The 20506-nt window shown below is 37.8% G+C and overlaps 1 protein-coding gene across 3 annotated transcripts in view; it reads left to right on the forward strand.

Moving 5' to 3' along the window:
* Positions 1-20506, forward strand: part of TENM2 (teneurin transmembrane protein 2) — an 895032-nt gene that overhangs the window by 827121 nt on the left and 47405 nt on the right. For all 3 annotated transcript variants that reach the window (XM_032196709.1, XM_032196710.1, XM_032196711.1), the window contains one exon: positions 17647-17793. In XM_032196709.1, the coding sequence (XP_032052600.1) occupies positions 17647-17793 (147 nt within the window). The remainder of the gene's footprint in view (positions 1-17646; positions 17794-20506) is intronic.

Raw genomic sequence — 20506 nt, forward strand, 5'->3', positions numbered from 1 at the left:
ATCCTTATTCTCTCTTCAGTCAATAACAGGATTAGAGAAGAAAGGATTCATTGTCCAGCTGTCTCCTTGAAGATTTTCAAATACAAGAGCTGAGCCTTAGCAATGGGTGCTACACTCTTGATTTCAATAATTCAGTCCAAATACTTTTCTTAAACAGTTAAGCGTTTCTCATGGAAAAGTAGTTAACTTTTGCTTTCACAAACACTTCAACATATTGTGGAGTGTAGTGTTATCCCTTAAAAAAGTTTATTCAGTGAGACATACCACTATGTCTAACATGTGAGATTTGGTGACTTCTCCTGTGCTGTCTCAGTGGATATTGGAAGGCACTCAGAGAGTCCTGGGTGTTAAAGTGTAAAACAGTTTCTGCATTTCCTGAACTGCGTTTACATGATGGCACCTAAGTCCTACCACACTATTTGCATTTGACCTGCTGCAGGTTGTGTACAGGTTGTGTATCTGCTACAGGTTGTGTATCTGTTACACACCCTTTAAAAGGCTGTGGTTTCCTGAGTTCTGTAAATAAGGAGCCATAATTTGGAAAAGCTGTCAATCAATGTCAGGCTCTACTGCTTTTTCTTAATCCCATTGTATTTTTAGTTTCTATTCAGTTTTTAACAGTCCAGTGCAGAGTAGGTGGATCAACTCAGCATCAATAGGCTGTGACAAGCTTTCAAAATTTTGTAAAGATACCATGCAAAATAGCTGGAAGGAAAGGTTTAAATATTTCTTCTTAAATGCTTTTGGGTGACTAGTGTAGACTGAGCTACATGAGCTGACAGTTTATCTTTCACATAATTCAAAATCATATACTTTTTTTTTATTTTTTTTTTTTTTTTACCATAACCCATGTGAAGTAAAGGTGGATATCTTCTGTATTCATTCCAGCTAATTATAAAGTTACAGATCAGATTTTTTAAGGGAGATGTTGAAAGAATGAAATTATTCACAAGTGTGACAAGTAAGATTCACAATGCATCTAGCCAACATGTGTTTTAACTTGCCTTTAAACAGTTTTTCAGGGGATAGAACAACTGAGCTAAAGATGCACAGTGCTTCAAGATGCAGTCCCTGTTCTGTAGACAGCTGGTATAAGAGATTTATTATTTAAAAAATAAATTCAGTGTTGTAATCATAATTAAATAGCATTCTTTCTAATTAAAAACTAAACCATTTTATAGCAAAAAATATTACCAAGTTTCTATTTAAAATCAGAAACAATACTGATGACAATTATCCAAAAGGCCAAATTAATAAGAGTGATAATTTTAGGGATAACATTTTTCACTACAACTTGGTGACTTACTGGTCATAAGAGTAAGTCCCACTTCAAATACTGTGATTTTCCAATTGTTAAGAATCAAAAGTGATTGCTGAGCTGTTGGTGGAATGAGTCCCTCAAGAACAGCACTGAAGTTATTTTTGTAAGTTCAGCATGCACAAACACAAAAATCTAAATGTCACAGGAAGATGCTGATTCTCCTAAAGCCAAAAACACGCTAGTATAGATGAGAGAACTGACTTTTTGTTTTAACCGCTGGGAATAACAGACAGGAGAACTCTATTCCTAATGCAGCATGTTGCCATCAATTTTTCAGCACGTTTTAAATATAAACTGATCTAACTTCTGCTACTTTCCATTTAGTAAAGTAAAGCAAAATGTGTATATGATGAGTTACAGATCTCTTCTCACTGAAATTAACAGAATTAGCATTATATCCTATAGTTTTAAAATGGAAGATTCCCTAAAATTAAGTAGTTGTAGAAAAAGCAATTGGGTGTCTATAATCTGTAGTCTGATATAATCTAATCTGATAACAATACAGGAAAAATAATGGTAATATGCCTTTTCTTGTTTCAAAAAAAAAAATAGAAAAGATGCTTGAGACAGAATATCACTGCATAGGAGTTAGAAATATGAAATGGAGGTAGGCATTGCTCACTATGCAACACTGTTAATGGGTAGTTGAATTCGGGGGGGGAGGGAATTTTGGGGCACATGTTTTTAGTTCCAACGCATCTTTTTGTTGGCTTATTTGAAAGCTACGGATAAAACTGCATTTTGTTGCTGCTTGTCTTTGATCATTTTAATTGATTCTTTATCATATAGCCAATCCATGTGCATCTTAATCGAGTCTTGTGCATGTTTGAACTTTTTTTTTTTCCAAAATAAGTCAGAAATATGGATTTAGACTGAGAAAGCCTTCCATATTTAGTGAACAGATGATGAGAGTCAAGGTCACTTTTTGGAGGTTGAGATGGCAATGTTTGTGTAAAGGAAATCCTATGTGAGTTCTGTACCATAGAAAATACAAAGTTCATTTAACCAGGTGTGCATTCATCGTTTCTGCATAGTGCTTCTACAGAGATGGTTAAGAGCCAGAAGCCTGAAGGATGTATATATGTGCTGTTGTACTATTGCACATGTAGCTAGAAGGGTGAAGGGGAAATGAGAACCCCATATACTGATATACCCTGTACTGATGACTAACCGTTAGACTGGAGTTGCAGCTCTCCTTAATTCAAATCTAGAGGGGCCTGTAGAGATTATCTGTTCTATCATTTTTCATTGGAATCCTTTGATAAAGAATTTTATAATAGTTTTGTTTGTTTACGGGCTGAAGAAAAAAGTAAATCAAAATTTGTAATGACCCATGCTTAATTTCAAACAGTGGTTCATATCCTTTATCAAAAGATTTAACTACATACGAAATACCAAATTTTGTGGATGCACTTAAGTGACTCCTGAAATTGTAAATACCTTTATACTGTGAGAAACTTTGTTAAAATGAAGTGAATGCAGTCTTTATTAAAATTTGGTTATTTCCCTATTTCTTTTAATCTTTTCACCTTCTATACATAGAGTGTTCCCTCTGAGATTCAATGGGAGCCTTCCTAAAAACGTATAGAATACACACCTAGGTTTTATTTATTTATTTTCTATATTATAGCGCTTCGGATAAAGATGTCTTAAAACATGAGGAAAGATTTCATTCCAATGTGAACAAATAACAGTGAATCACAAAGGGTGATGTTTGCTCTTTTTGGACTTGCTCCTATTTTTGTAGTCCTATGACTAAACATTACAGGGTTATTACAGACAATGTTTCATAGGGCTACTGCTACTGGTTCCTTACTTGAATTAAGTAACTTCATTCCAGGTTAGGAAAAAAAAAGAGAAATTAAAAAGTTTATTTGTTCAGAATGAAAAGCACGTATGCACACTGCAAAATGCACTTAAATGTCTTCAGCTTACTGATTTGGACAGTGGTGAGAAAGGCAGTCCGATGTCATTAAGCTGTAGGACAGTGTTCCTCTCTAGTCAGTGAAACCCAGATTAAGAAGGATTTTTGGGAAAGGTTCCTGACCAGTTATTACAGTAAATTGGATAGGCACTATGCCTGATTAAACGCATTCCCATACATGTATTTGCTTTGAAGCCTAAAGCTGTTCCAAAGTTCACTTTGCTTGATTAGGACATGTAGAGGTCTCCTGAAGTCACCAGAGTCAAACTGCATCCATCCTCAGGTGTGAGAGGCTCCTTCCGCTGATGTTTTGATGCTGCAAGGTGTTCTTGTGCTAGAAAGTCATGAATTAGATAGTTGAGTATTATGTTATAAAAGTCCTCTGTCGTTTGAGTGAGGACAGTGCTTCTCACTTTCTGCTCTAAACTGTTGAAATCTTTCTGTGCAGTGTGAAAAAGCCGTCTTGTACTGCTTGGTTTCACAGCTCTGAACACATCATTGTGTACAGCCTGACTGTTAGGTGTTTCTGATGTTCTGCAGCCCTCAGAACGGGTAACATTTCAACTATTTGTAAATGGTGAGAAAAGATGTACTATACCCAATTGGAATTACTGGAAACAGGCAGACAACAGTAACAAAAGTTCTGATTTTATTTGTACTTTGAGGGTAAATAGTGCTAGTCTTCGGAACAAATGTACATTCTGGTAGTTTTCTCTTCAACATTTCTAAGATAATTAATAACCTCAACAGAAAACAGAAAAGTATAATTCCCTTGACATCTATTTGATATATGCTAAGGTGCTATTCACATGAGCTGTTAGGACACACGGTATTTTCAGTGTTGGAAAGGAAGAGCAAATTGCACAAAACTGTAGCAAATTGTCCTTTAGATTTCACAGGATCTCTATCCAAGACTGTTTGTTTGTCTTGTTATTGGAAATTCTTTCTGCCTGATCTTTGTGTTTAATACTGTTATGTCTGCTTTTCCCTGGTTTTCTTTGTTTTGTTGTTAACTGAAGCAAATAGCATGACAATACATAGTTTTGCACCTTTTCACCCAACACGAACCAGTGACTAAAGTGGATTCATCCAATGTATCGATCATACACTTCTAGTGCAGCAGATGTGGAGTGATTTCTGGATTTCTTGGCTGTGTCTCCAGCTCACTTAGTTACTGCGTTTCACTTCCCCAGAGAAATGGTCCTAGCAAACAGTCCCATTACAACTAACAGCATCCTGCCTATCGCAGCGTGCTTTAAGAACTGTGTCAAATACAGATGCAGGGCAATGAAGTTAAAAGCTTTGTTGGTGCTACTGATGGCTTTGACAGAGAAATGGAAAAGAAATACTCTTTCTGTAAGCAGAGGCTTAAGTATTTATTTAGAGAGTTGAGGTTATTCCTAGCAAGGCTAGGGGAGGAGCAGAGCTATTAGTTACCTGATAGCAAATATTTTTTGTATAAAGCGAGCATTGTATTAAGAGTCCTCCCACTTTAACATTCCTTCCAAGTACGGGTTAAGTACTCCAGGTTTTCTGGGAGGTGAAATGGTGAAGACTTCCCTACTAGATCAAAATCAGTTTCTAAGATGTATTTAAATATCACAGGAACTGGCTGTGTGCTTAGGGGGGTAAGGATTTTTTTTTCTTCACCACTTAGGAAGATAAAGAAGTAACAGAGAAAAAGTTGTGAATCAACATTTTTACCTCTGTAGCTCTTATTAGTTCTTTGTACAGTTGGAACACTTAAAAATTGGGAAATCGGATGATATTAATAATGAGGCTTGTATCTAGCTCTTTAGGATTAGATATGTTTACAAAATATGTTTTATGTAGTGAAATATATATCTTCTATTCTGAATCTACCCAAATGACACAGCATGTGCAAATACTCATAATGTATTGTTTATTTATTTTAATTTATTTTACATGTGTTCTCGATATGGCAGAATATTGCTTTTGTGTTCTAGACAACTTTTTCATCCTTTATATTTCAAGTATGCACTTAAACTCCATAAATAATAAAATGTGAGATGCATTTGTTTTAATATTCAAATATCCTTTTTTGTTGTTGTTGTTACTAATTCTAAATTATACTTTACTGTCATGAAGATTTAGGATTCCTGCAAGCCAGAAGGGGTATGAGAAGCATAGAGTGCGTGTTATCAAAGCTTTTTCCATTCCATACTACCCCAGAATACTTCTTGTAAACTTCTTTTTAATTCATCACTTTCATTTGATTTTCCTTTGGGATAGCTGAGGTGTTTGGACTCTGTAGTCTGAAACCATGCAGTATGAGGCCATTTATGGGAATCCATGCAAAGAAAACTTTAGGAAAATCAGCTGCAAAATATAATGCATCTTTCTATAGAGTTCTTTTTGTGCTGAAGGGATTCCAAAGTTCTGTACCAAGTTAAGGGATAGATACTTGTAGAGCTAACAAATCTGTTATGCACTAATGGAGGAAAATGTGTATTTACATTAAGGCTCATATTTATTCTTCTGAGAGAGACAGTCTGCACACTTACACAGGAACTGCATTTGCATACCTGATAGTTAATTGCCAAATTATAAATTCTATACAGACATCAATATCTGATGAACAGCAAGTAATTATATTGTAATAATGCCTGAGAAAACTGGTATACGCTGCCCTAAGAATCATGAATTACAAAGCTCTAAAATTGAAAAGTTCATCAATAATTCAGGTTGGTAGGGGTTTGAGGTGGTCACCTAGTCCAGCTTCTTCCTCAGACGGGGTTATGAGGACTAGTTTTGATGTCAGACATCACTCGGTCCATAGTTTTTAAGGCAGATATCCTGTGGCCCCCTCTAATGTGCATTAGGTGGGCTGTTACTCACCACTCAGCACCATAGCTAAGCCTCTGTAGCATACTGAGCATCACAAGCAGTATCCAATACCTGCTTTTCCTCAGTACAGTGCCTTTTTTGTGTCTGCACGTGTATATGCACACATCCCATTCCCTCATGCTGAATTCAAGTACGATTAGAAATATCCATGTAACCTACTGTTAAATAGTACTGGGATGAGGGAAACAGTTCTGTTTGGTCACTGCAAATGCTGTCTTGGCTCACTAGTGCACTTCAGTTCACATCTAATCCTCTGCTGAATAATAGCAAAGCTATTTTAGGAGTTTACTAGAACTCCTTTAATATACAGAAATTGAATTTGTATTTGGAGCAGAAAGTGGATCTGTGATTTTTTTAATATGTAAGTTCTTATTTATAGAGTGACAGAATTTATTCCATAGTTTTGAGTTGGCAGCTTAAGATCTCCAGCTCCTACAAAGATAAGATTAGCTTTTGTCAGCTTAGCAGGGCTCTCAACCCCAGTTTCCATCCCTGTACCATAGGCATCTTAAATATCTTGAGCCTATCAGATAAAAGTAAGGCCTTGAACATGATTTTGAATTTCTTTAGGAAGCCATTGATGAGAGAATTAAAATAAGGTTTGATACACCTGTTCATGTGAAGAAGTGCTTCAGTATTTTCTTAGTTGAATTGGGTGTAAGCCCCTATATATTGTGTTGCTATAGTCAAGGCGAATATGAGGGAGGTCAAATTATCATCTTGGTTTGAAATGGAGTGGTACAGTCTCTCAGAAGTGATTGATAGCACGTCCCCTATGTGCCCTGTGTGGGGAATTTCTGAAGTGAGTCAAAGTATTCTGAAGTTAATGACTGAACTGAGAACTGAGAGTGTCTTCCCTGAGAATCCCAAAGTGCATTAGGTCTAGAATACTGGGTTAGTTTTTGTAGGTCTTTGTAAAAATGTTTGGAAATGGAAAATCTGATACCAGTGGTACTTGGCTGGAATGGATACATCCAAGTTTGCTGTCTTGTTGAATGTTTAGGCTAATGGCAGGCTGATGGAAGGAAATCACAGTGTCTAAGTGGTTTGTTAAAGCACTGGTTATCAATGCAGGAAGGTCTGTAAAACCACCAGCAGCAGTTTATAATCTAAGCTATTATAACCACCTGATGTTTTCACCATGCTTGGTACACACAGAAACAAACAAACAACAAAAAAAAAAATCTTATCAGAAGAACAATCAATATGGTAATTTCAGTATTACATAAAGGGTCCAGGTACAGTAAACTGCTATGAACCTCGAGGCTGTACACTACCTGACTGAAATCCACGTAATTCTGTTGAATTTGGCAGGGTTTTGCCAACGTGAAACAATTATGTACTGGCCATCAGCTTATGATGGCGAAGGATGAAGGGTGAACCCTGTCAATGAAGAAGGATTCAGTCCCAAGAAATCTAGCCACTTCAGATTTAATGGCTATTTTTGTCACATTACAGTCTGACAGCTTTTCTCAGGCAGATAAACTTCGCCATAGTTGCACTATTCCCTGCATTCAACATTGCTAATGCTAAGGCCTGCCTAGTAGCAGCTTTCATGTTGTTCCCAGCTTACCTGTTGGTGGGTCTGTTCTCCCTGATTCATTCTAAGCATTTCTTCTGAAGACACTGGAGTCTGAAATCTTGCCTTATTACCATTTGGTGTGAGGCTCTTGTTGTTTGCAGAATGCAAGAAATAATTTTATTGTTACTGAAACTGATTCAGAGACCTAGAATCGGCTGTAAATGTGTGAGCGCAGCGGAGGAGAGTATTTTGTGCTTAATTACAAACAGCCTGGAGTTTTAGGACTACATAAGGCCTAAAGAATCCCTATATGTAGTTACTGGTAATGTATCTTAACAGAAATTGTCTGATTTAACCTAGGTTGGCAATTGAATTCCCTGCCTCTGCACTGAGATTTTGTTGCAACAGAAGAACAATGTTGCTTAAAATATTTTCTGAGCAGTAAAGTGCCGTGACTGCGAGTCTCCTTTAGGAGAAATGCTGGATGGCATTTGTGTCTGGAGACAAGCTAACCAATGACAGTGCAATCTCCCCTGCTGACCCATCAAGGCACTCGTAGAGAAAAATTGGATCTGCATCACTGGAGGGTTTTCAATCAAATGAGAGAGCTGGGAGTACAGAGCTTTGGTAGTAACAAGCAATCCTGCCCTTTTCAGGGCTGATCTTGCACTTCTTTATGTCAGCAGTGTCTTAGATTTTAAATATTTTAAATAAGGGCCTACCTTTGTAGCCTCCCGATGTCTACTGGGATTTTAGAAGTTCCTGTCTGACCAGGTGAAGGGTAGGGCTTACCTCTAGTTTTCTACAGGCTGCATTCACAACTTCATTAAATCACGTTCAAATTTGGGTAAGCCTGGCACTGTGCCATCCCACTGGAAAGCTTAGTCTGGCTGGGAGTACAGAATGGAGTAACAGCATCCTTTGTTGTTTTCTGGGCTATGTATGAAAACTGCATAAAGGCAAATGAAATTGGAAAAACCCTGAGAACCACGACTTGCTTTTCTTCAGGGTTCAAACCCTAAAGATACTGCAGTAAGATGAGTATGATTCTGAGTTCATATGGTGTTTTAGCTGTTAAAAATAGCAAAATTACTGATTTCTGTTGTTTCCTGCATGAAGCAAGTAAAAAATAGGTCATTCATGTTGAATTTTATAAATTTCAGTTAGCCAAATGAAACAGACCTTTTGAAATGTAATACCTGGCATTTGGTGGCACAGTATCAAAGATCCTTTTGCTAAGTACAGTTATAACTTAAGAATCACGTTGCATTTTTTTTCTCTTTATTTATTCCTATGGCACAGAGAGGACAGTGCAGGTAAAGACAATATAACTGTAACACAACTTTGTGTGTTGGTGTGTATGTTGTTTTCAATGCTTTGTAGTTAATAAGTATGTATAAATGCTTGCCAACACTTTACCGAAACATTTTTCATAGAAGTTTGATTACATGCTCTGTACAAATACATTGTTGACACATATTTCAAAAAAAAAAAATCTTAAACATTAAGCAATTGAGATGTATAAAAACTGTACAAATACATGGCAGCCACATATTTCTTATAAAAAGCAAATAACAGCATATGTGAGGACGTTGAGTAGCAATTACTCTGTGAATCCTAACTTTCATGAATGAGTGACTCAAAATCCTTGCCATAGCACTGAGATTAATGTAGGGATTTTAACTGTTACATTTTAATTAGGTTATCTGCTCTTTTAAATATGAGGTCAATGTTTTCCTTGTTACTCTTCAATTGACTGAATTTACACATCCCGTCTGTTAGGTCATTTTATCATTATGCTACCAATAAACTATATAGATGTTAGTTTAGAGATAAACCTAACTTGAGAAGGCTTCTTTCTCTAGAAAGTGATACTACATTTTACAAAGGGTGATACCAAACCCTTGTACCCTGTATCAGAAACATTAATGCAATAAAAAATTATGGTTATGGTACTGGTTTTATGAATATAATTTCATCCAGTATTATATTCCAAATGGACTTTGTTATGGTAAGATTAATTCAAAAGGACCAGTTATCTTAAGTACAAATTTTACTGCATTTTTATGTATCTTTTTGTTGGATATATGAATATGAGCTGAATGTGAATCTTGTTTGAAAAGAGTACATTGTATAATTAGAATATGCTGCTAGGGTCATGTTTTAGCTCTTGTTCAAAATCATGCAAATAATATTCTCAGGCGATAGACAAATCCACACAGCTCTTCTGTAGCTTTTGGGCTGCAGCAGTGTCATTCTGTGCACCATGTGTTTCGTTCAACTACCTTGCTTGTGCTGGTTCACATCTGAAATTATTTTCACATGATCATCTGTTAAGTAACGATAAGCAGAGTTAGTTTCTGAGATAAATATGATGCAACTTCTGTGTTACAGGTATTAGTTAGCAGGACATGCAGACAGCACGCTGCTGGCTCACTGCGCTGGTGCCATCCGCCCTTTTTTGTCTCTTCAGAAAGATGCAAGTGACTTCACTTTAGACTTGCTTTTTAGTACCAGTGGTTCCCCTTTGTGAGAAGTTTATTTCCCTTCTTCTAAAATCACACATCTTTTTTTTTTTCATGTTCTCTTGTTGTTTTTTTTTTTTGGAAACCTAGATGTTCTCCCAGTCCCTGTCTTTAAATGTGAAAGAAGTTGCATGTGTGTACAATAAATAGATGCAATTTAGAGGAAAATTCTGTTATGGTATACATATCCCAGGCAACTTAAGGAACCTTACTTAACATAATAATTCCCTGCACTGTAAGTATTAGTGTGGAAGAAATCAAGATTGAGGATTCTTGAAATTTACTTGTTGACCTCTTCATTTTTTTTCAGTTTCTTCAATAAATAAAATTGTAGCTAGCCTATTCTTCATTAGTTTTAACTCAGCTGAGCAGTGAAATCAGACTTTATTACCCGTAAAAGGCTGGATTAGTTCTGGGTTAGAGTTAGATCACTCTCACAGTTTGTCAGTCTCTGCAGCTGTCCTGCTTTGAAGACAGAGATAGTACTTCTGTAGGTTCCTTAGCCTGTAGTGCCCAAATTCACTCAGAGGAGCCTTGTGTCTGACTCAAACAATAATATATTGCATTGGCAAGTGTTTAGGGTTTGAGTTTATTTTTGTTTAAATATAATGATGTAGAAAATAACTTTTTTGTTCCTACCATAATGTTGTGTGTCATTTTTTTCCCTTTTCTTTGGCTTAAACTAAGCCCTGTAGGCTTTGGAATTGAAGGATTAAAAATAACAATAGCAAATAAAAAGCTGGTTTTTTTCCCCTCGATATTGCTAGATACCTCATTCTATGTACCTCATTTATTATTTGCTAGATAGCCATAGGCATAGCAGCAACTCACAGAAGGAATGAACAGAAAAATATGAAAACAGTGATTATTCTCTAAAGTACAAATTAAACAGGCTTATTAGCATTATTGCTTTTATGTAATTTCTCTATATTCCATAGGTACAATCATATCTGAGACTACTTTCATTTACTACAGTTCTGTATTTAACAGCTGTAATGAGGAAGAGGAGGATTTAAATTTCTCATGTTCCCCTTGAAACTGATGTATCGTGTGTACGCTGTGCTGTACACCAGTGTTTACTGCAGGGCATCTCCACCCACAGGATACCTGCTCCATCATCCATTCAAGTCAGTGGAAAGACTACATTGACTGCCACTGGACTTTGGATTAGGATGTGGAAAATGGATTTAGAAAAAGATAAACAAGAGATATTCTATTTCAGACTAACATCTGTACTGTATGTGTACTAAATGGGGAAAAGTACAGGGAATCCATTCGATCCACTTAAGTTATTGTTTGGAGGAGGCAGTCATGGCTGATAGCTTTAGATCAGAAGGACTCAGAAGATGCAGCCTCTTGATTAACATTTAATTTTCCATGTACAGACTGAGTTGAGACTAAAATCATTGTCCTCTTCCATAACTGGTTATTAGATACACTTGGAGAACAGTTAACCTCTTTCCTCTCTCTCTCCTGTTCCTTTTTTTCCTATCCATGCTGCCCTCCTTTTCCTTCTTTTCAAGTGATTGGCCCCGCTGTGAGTTCTGATGATTATAAAGAGAATTAAGATTTAGACTAGAAACACAAATTAATTGGACAGCATGCCTTTGTACTTTGATTTGCTTAAAATGTTTGTTTTGGAGTTTTTAAGTAGTTTATGCAAAAGAAAACCTATATGTGCCTGAGTAGCTGTGTATGTGTGTAATTGTGTACCTGGAGTTTATTAGTATCAGTGGAATGAAAAGGAACTCTCTGTGGAATTTATCCAAAACTGGATTAAAATTTTTCATGTATTGTCTAGATACTGGAAATTAATTTGCCGAGTTCAAAAAGGAATTAATCACCTTAACATTTAGTCCCTGGATAGTTTCATAGTAGATAAAACTATGAGTACTCTCTCATAAATACATCCAGCATTATCACTTTCTTACAAACAAGCACTGTCCATATTGATTTTGTTTACTATTCATAATGATTCTGCTGAGTTTCTTGTTAAATTCAGCTTTTCATAAATCTCATATAAATCTTGAAAATATGAAACTATGGCAATAGATAGAGCTTACATAGGCCTGCTGGAAGCAGTAGACTTAATTTTGCTCACAGTGAACTCGGTAGCAGCAATGTTTGTTATTTTCTAGGCTCACTATATTTTTCTCACTCTTCAGTTGTTGATATGAAAAACAGTAACATTTTAATTTCTATTTTTATAGCATCTTCTAGGCCCCATCATGGACTGTGGCTATGTGGAGTTCTACAGATAACAGAATCTAGTGTTTTAAGTACTCTTGGGCTTTGGAATTGCAAAGGCTTTCAGATGGGAGCTTGCTTTTCCTGTTATGTCTAATGAGAGGTTGTCTAATGAGAGGTTTTGAACTTTTTTGACCCTTTTCTGTAGTGGATACTAAGAAATACTAAGATACTAAGAAATTAGATGAATGAAATAATTGTATATATATATATATAGTTGGCTGCAGAGTTTGAAGTCCAGAAAACAGAAACAAAAAGTCCTTTTCACACTGAGGTGTTCTCAATTCTCACAGGGTTCTGTGTAATAGTGTCATCTGCTACTATATTATTTACTTACCAGCATCCATGGTAAATCCTCTTCCTGTTAGTAACAGACACATTCAAGAGACGCAAATCTAATTTATTCCTTTGACAAAAAACTCAACTATTTTCTGGCAAAGAATCACTTTTTCCCCCCCCCCTCAAGCTACAGTCCTCTCATGTTGTTATCATTACCGAATATTTGTTTGTGCTACGTATCAACAAAGTTCCTTCTGTTGTAATGTGCTGTCATCATATATGCATTGTAATGGATAGCCTGTGGAATTATAAATGAAGGGTTTTAACTTTTGGAAAATGGTGTATGTAGTGGACAAGGGTCCCTGAGTACTAGCATATACATGTATTTGCTGAATCTTTGCTTATGAAATTTTATAGTTTCAAAGTTGTCTTTGGGCCCTTGTAATTGATGAGTCAGCATCCTTATGCTACTTACCATCATAGATGCGGTATATTAACTTCCAAAGAAATGTGTTTGGTTTTTTTTTGAACTATAATCAAGTTAAGAATATAACAACCTCTTCAACGAAAGAGAAGCACTGGGAAATCCACTGAGTTTGTTGTGTTATTCCAGTTTAGTTGGCTAGTTGGGCAGGAAAAAAAAAAAAACAAAAAAAAAAAAACAGAAAAATCAAACAGAGAGGTAGTAAATTCAGGCATTGAACACTAGCCCTGGTGTTCAGGAAGATTATGGAGATTGTTTTGTGCTGTGAGGATGCTAAAAAGGATCTCATATGTAAAAAAAAAAAAAAAAACACCAGTTTACATCATTCTCTATTAGATCCAGAGGTATTATGCCTTTAATTTCTCCTTTTCCTTACCCACTTCACATGAATGCTGGGCATTTTGTGTCCATGGCGTCCACAGGAATGGATTGGAGTGTTTTGATTTTTGAAATCCTCTCTTACCCTGATACTCCCTCACAATGCTAGTCACATATTCCTGACAGTACGTTGGAAAAAGCACTGGATTTTATCTTGCCATTTTAATTCCAAATGCATATGTTCATGTATGTACACTGACCAGTCCCACGGGCAGGTGGGGACTGAAGGGGAAGGGAGAGTGCATTAGTGCTTCGCCTCCAGCCGCAGCAGCCTGTGCAGAGACACTGCTAGGAAAGTGAGACACTTGAACTGCTGTTGCCTGTACAGTGCCTGTGCTGTGAATAAATAGGCTGTCAATCTAACACTTTAAACAAGCACTTTCTTCTTTTTTTAAGCTAGCATTTTGACATTTTCCATTAAGCATACTGTAATAGAAAAGATGAGTAGAATTTTTCTACACACTAGGAATAGCAACCTGTCTGCTTAGCATGGAGGACCCCTTTCTGTGCTGTGACTGAGAGTGTTATACCGCGGTGAATTGCTTCTCAAGGTTAGATTTCGATAGTGCTTCCCTCTGTGACTGCCTTACTCTCTCTTCGCCTGCCTTACTCTGTGAGTAAATTCATAAGACAAGTGGGAGGTAAGACACTGCTCAGTGTGAATGAAAGCAGGCTTTAACAAAGCACTTAGTGTTAGCATACACTTAGTGCATCGTGTGTTTCCAGCAAAGGTCGTGTACCCAACAGTGAGCACTGAGCATTTGTTGAGACTCCCGAGGCTCTTGGTTAGGTGCTTTGTTAGCTTGTCTGCTGTCAAAATGCACTGCAGTGCATGAAGGCCTGTTAGCCACATGCAATGCCGTGTGTGCTGAGGGTACTTGTCTGTACTAACTGCTGTGCACATGGGCATGCAGGAGCTTCTACACAGAGACATGCAGACTTCAAATGGAAGTGTACTGCCTAAATATAAACTTTTTAAAAAATAGTATTTGTTTAGTAGATTATAATGGAAATCTGTTGTCTATTTAGTTGACAGGTCATTAGGTCATATTCGGGTCTAATGGACAAATTTGGGTCTAATGGATCATAATACTTAAGTAAATATTTGCTTGAAAACAAGCATATACAGACGTGCACAGCACATGTATACAAACACGCCATAATTGTTTTCCCTTACTGTTTTATACAAAATACCTCAATTATTCCCTCTTACTTAGAGCTGTTTTTAAAGTCAACACATCCATTAACTTAATAATTTTGTAAGGAAGAAATTATTGTCAGAATACTTGGATCATACTGTAGTTTTCTGCTGCCTTTTTTTTTTCCTTCCTTCTGATATTTACGTTACTGAAACACAAAGTCTGTCTTTGGAAGCCAGTTAAATAAACGACAGAGGTAGCATAGTGTTTCCTAGCAACACCATGTCTATACCAGTGATGCTTGCTTCCCTCTTTAAGCTAAAAGCAAAGTCATGTCCATTAATCCCCAGCTGAACATAAACTTCTCAGAGATTTTGCTAGCTCCCTACTGTTCATGTTTTCATCTTGCTCGTATGATGCAAAGTAAACTGCTTCTGTGATTTAATTCTCTTCAGTGCTCTGGTATAAAGCCAACCTTGTGTGTATATTCACAATTACTGTTTGTTTTTCATTTAAAAGGAAAAATTTGTTCTACAGTATGATGCCTCCCCTCAGACATTATCATTTTGGTCATTCAAACAACCTAACAAACCAAAGATATAAAATAAATGACTTGAAAATATATTTCCTTTGTTGCAAAATAAGTACATTTTTTATAGCTAAGATATGTAATGCCAAAATAGCCTTTCTTTTAAGTGAAAGGGGCACTGTGTTTTTTAATACACAATAGCAGCACTGGAATAAAACTTCTAGGATTTGTTTCTGTCTGCTGATAGCTTTCTCTGTAAAATGAGCTAAATGGCTTTGGCCATGCTCAAAGAGATCTCATGTCTTACTTGGCAGAGATTGGGAGATTGAGCTGCTGTGCCAGCGCTATAAGTGCTACAGACTCAGGCACCTGGTAGGCCAATGTGCAGAGATTTGGTTGCTGTTGCCTATGGAGAACCTTTTCGGTGCAACAGCTGAGGTCTCAGTCTGACACCTTCCACCAGCCCAGCAAAAAAAAAAAAAAAAAAAAGTAAAGGAGACTTTCAGAATTCTACTGAAAAGTCCATGTGGCCATGGGCTATTTAATCATATTAAAGTTTAATTATTCATTATGAATTTGTCAGGTAGTAAGCCAGCTAGGTAAAGTAAGAGTGAATATTTACCTTTTGTGATACCAGTTGTGAATAGCAGGGGCATGAGGCAGCTCGCTTTCCCACAAGGGAGCCTCCTGTGGTACTGTGGAAACCAGTACAGGGTCAGAGGGACTTCTCTCTAACATCACCTGGTTATGGCCAAGGCTGCCAGGAGGAGCAGGAAGAGACCAAACTCAAAGCTCTGGCTTTCTGAACAGGTTTATAGAAATGCTCTTACAGGCAGCCAAAAGTAGCAATTTCTGGAAGGCTGCTCAACCTTTCAGCACCAGGTGTGTTAGTTTGACACTTGCTCCTATTCCTGGTCACCTGCAGAGACCAAGGGGCAGAGAGGTGACTTCCTGTCATCTTGGTCTTTCTCCAGTACTGCACATCTGCAGCTGTGCTGCTCAGACAAACAGAACATATTTATTTGCTTTCTGGATATTTCCCACTGCTGCCTTCCTTGCTCATACCTGATGAAAAGATTATCCACACTCCGGTAGGGTGCCCATTAGTTCCTCAGTGCTTTTAAAACGCCTGGGGAAGGGAATGGAGTACTTAATTAATAGTCACAGCTTGAGGTCACAGAGACAAATGCAAAGGACTAATCCAGCCAGTTGGTGAGACCTGAGAGGGCTGCACAGGTCCCTTCACATCTCGATGCTGGCTGTGACCCATCACTGGTACTAGAGGGGAGAATGGGAAAGCATGAAGCCTTGTGAGCTGTTTTGGATGACATTTTCTGCCCAAGACCAATAGCATGAGATTAATGATTCCACGGTCTGTGGTGGTAGTGTAGATACCCAACAGGATTAGACTGTGTCTCCAAACCAGATGAAAGAGCTGGAGTGGTTGGGTTCCAACCTATGACAACAGTATGGCAACAGAGCCTTGTCCTCCTTATAAGAAGGTGATATGAGAGGCCCGTTGCAGGACTCCCAAATCTTCTTTCACATCTATAGACAAATGAGAGATGTTTGCATGGATTGGATGTGGTCGAAAGGTTACCAAGGCTTCATGTACCTTACGGGGTGGAATTGTGGGTTTTTTTTGCTCTTTATTCATAGTGAATATTCAGGAAGACATAGTAGCATGTCCTGAGACTCATTCAGTTGTAGGAAAAATAAAAAGCAATCAAGTTGTTCTCTTGCCTATGGACATTCTGCTAGTGCATATAAGCACCTTAGCAAGTGAATATTTTTGTTTCCAGTTCAGTTTTTGCTATACAGTAAGTCACATCGCATCCACAGTCAATACAAAACATGCTTTTTTGTGGGCTACCTCTTCTAGATATGCTGTCTTTCCAAAAGTGTGGAAGGTTATATTGTGAACTTAGTGTTAAATAAGAAGGGCTTTTAAAGTGAATGTTAAAGAAGGAAAATATTTTCAGAACAATTTACTTAAACTTTGTGTTAGAGAAGCTCTGGAGAATTTTTCAATGCATGATATAAAAGGCACGCTGAACATTGACGGGCTTGTATAAGATTTTCTCCCTCACGTATGGATACAAACACATAGCGGGAAAAACGTGACCTTGTCAGCAGACGATTATTTTTATCCACTGCCTTTAACTGAAGATCTGAACATTTACAGGGTTCATAAAACATTTACCGTGGCTGATGGTAGGCCTCAGCTTCTCTTTAGGCCTGAGTTGAGTCCCCACTTCCCCAGGGTTCCTCCTTCTCTACACACACCAGGGCTGTGGCTCTGGGGCTGGCAGAGCGTTTGCCCCACCAGCAAGAGCCGGGCTTTTTGTTTGCACAGTAATATTGTCAGACGTGTGAGCGTTAGTGGGAATGAGCATGTCTTGTACTTACCTTCCTCATTTCTTCAACCAGATGGCTGCCCCGATCTGTGCAACGGCAATGGGAGATGCACGCTCGGCCAGAACAGCTGGCAGTGTGTCTGCCAGACCGGCTGGAGAGGGCCTGGATGCAACGTTGCCATGGAAACTTCCTGTGCCGATAACAAGGATAACGAGGGAGGTGAGCGAAAGTCTTCCAATTCCCAGTCCCTAAAGAGCAGAGGGTTGTCCATGCTTTCTTCCTGAGTCATTTTACTTCACAAGGAGTATGGCTTTCGTTATCGCCGAGCGTTGTTGTTCCATTTCTTTTGAAACAAATGAGATTGGGAGTGCTGGGGCCTTGTGGAGAGACGTGGTAACCCACAGCACCTGTGTGAAACTTGCAGGCAGGCTCATTCCCAGCCTGCATTCCACAGGAGCCCATGGCATTTCATGGGTGCTGAGTACAGCCTGCAGATGAGAACTTTTTCCTGTAGGCTTTCGACACGTGTGAAGTGAAAGGTAAATGACTGTGCCTGTGTGCACAAGCATAGCAGCTGATTTAGCAGGATATTTAGCAACATTTTTTCAGCTCTGTGCTTGAGGCCAGGGTCGTGCTCTCATGTGCACAACCTGTGTAAGTCATTGGAGCTCACTGTTGTATTTCACAGTTTGTACACCAGACTTGAGAGGGCTGAGTGTGTTGTGCTGAACAGTCATATATGGTAAGGTTCTGAGATCCCCCTTCAATTTTCTTTCTCCTTTATCAGGCACAAACCTATTAAATATAGAATTTGTTCTGTGTTTACCTTCAAAGATGACTTTAGTTTCTCTTTTCGTAGAGCCTTCCATGGTGTATTAAGTTATACTGGCCTGAAAGCAGTTCTAAGAAGTTGTGCCATCTGTATAGGATTGCTTGGTAAACTATCCCTTTCATCTGAAGTAGCTCTAATACCTCTCATTACAATGTCTTTAGTAAGTCACCTGGATTCTTTTTCATCGCCTTCTGCTCATTATTAGAAATCAAACACTAGACACAGCTTTTTGCTTTCAGGCTCCTTCACTTTTCTTTGGCTAATAACTAAAGAGTACATCAGTTGTTTGCTGATTAATAAATGTTTTACTTGCGATATTCCGCAAACTGCAGAGTAACAGAGAACTTTGGCTTATTGGAATGATTCTTCTAGGATAAAATTGTCATTAAGATGAGTAATTTTATATAAAATTTCAGGGTGGGGAAGTTGTTTTGGATTACATGATGTAACCACATTTGAATATCATCTGCTAGGTCCAATCTGTAAATTCTCTGTTAGTTCCTTGGCTTCACATGATCACCGTGAACAGAAATATTTAGAAAGAACTAGGACTGATTCGGTTTCAGAGAACTAGAGTTTACTTTATAGGTGTCACCGAATGTGTTTCTGCTTTGTAAAGAGCAGAATCCAACTGCCAAGTTACATCATTTAGAGTGTTTTGACTTTTTTTTTTATTATTTTTTACACTTCGGTCATTTAACTAAACTACAAAACCCACTAAACTGGCGTGAGTCTGCAGTGTAAGAAACTAAAAGCTGAATTGCTTAGACTTGCAGTTTTACTAGCTTTGAAGATTATAAAGGAAATTTTGAAAATGGGTGTGTATCATCAGATACACAAAACAAGGAGTGAATTTGGAAAACATTATTAGAAATACTGAAATCAGATGTCTAAAAAAGTACAAAAACACTTACATACAGGGATCAGCTTGTTTACTTATCCAAGACAATATTCTTCACCTGTAAAACAGAAAGGCACTCCAGGAAAAAAAAAAAAAAAGATTTGACTAGTGAGGCTATTCAGCTATTCCTCCCAATCTAAAAGTGCAGAATTCTAAAACTTCCCTTATGGAAGGCAAATCAAAGGATATATAATATACATAGGCCATACAACAGACACATTGCATTAATCAGTGCTGCTATACCAGATGAATGGTTTCTAGTTCACTATAGTCATACCTGAAAGAAAACTGTTTGGTCTAGCTAGAAAATTTAAGGGGAGAACTCAAGTTCTCAGCACTTGCAGGCTGAAGTCAGATATTTGTAGAGGCCAGATAGACTACTGCTCACTGCTTCCTGTGGGAGTGTGGCTAGTTTGAAAATCCAATGCTGTTCCAAGGTGCAAATAATCTGAAAAGTCCAATTGACCCCCAACACATTTTCACATGGGGATTTTATGATAAAGCCAGAAGTGAAACCTTTATCTCCTGACCCTTAGCTTAGTACTTTAATCCAAAGATCATTATTGGTCTCTAATAGTATCATCCTTATTAAATTTCTGTGGAGTTTTTCTGTAAGGGAGCTTAGGATATGTTCAACACCTGTTCAGTTAGCTGTTTCTCCGCACACCTGCAAGGTATTTGTAAGGAAAGCAAACAGATAAGCCCTTTGATTCAATCACACTGTGTTGTACATGCAGCGCGGGTGGTACAAACTGAGCTGCGCTGCAGCTGGGTTGCACTCAGTACTCATTTGTCTCTCAGATGCCTTTGTGATTTTTGCTGTTTCAGTTTGATTATATTTGGGGTTTTGGATTTCTTTAAGATGGCGTGGAGTCCACTGCAATATTCCCTGTAAGGACAGTCATTGTCACTCCTATCAGTTTGTCAAATTGTCAGTCTCAGGTAAGAGCTGCAACAAAACTCAAGACTGGCTATAACTTTAATCCCTTAATACTTAGTATCTCAAAGCCTTTACGTTAAGCTGCACTACTCTTCAGCTGTCTGGTTCACTACACATCTGGCCAGGAGCACACCCAGTGACCTGTGTTTAATTGATGTTTATTAATGATAACGCAGGGAAGACCACAGGAGTGTGCAGGAATGCAGAGGGAGGAAGGAATGTGTGCTTTCCTTTTTAAGATGCACATTTATTTAATTAT

Source organism: Aythya fuligula, chromosome 14 (genome assembly GCF_009819795.1).
Source record: "Aythya fuligula isolate bAytFul2 chromosome 14, bAytFul2.pri, whole genome shotgun sequence".
Lineage (NCBI taxonomy): Eukaryota > Metazoa > Chordata > Aves > Anseriformes > Anatidae > Aythya > Aythya fuligula.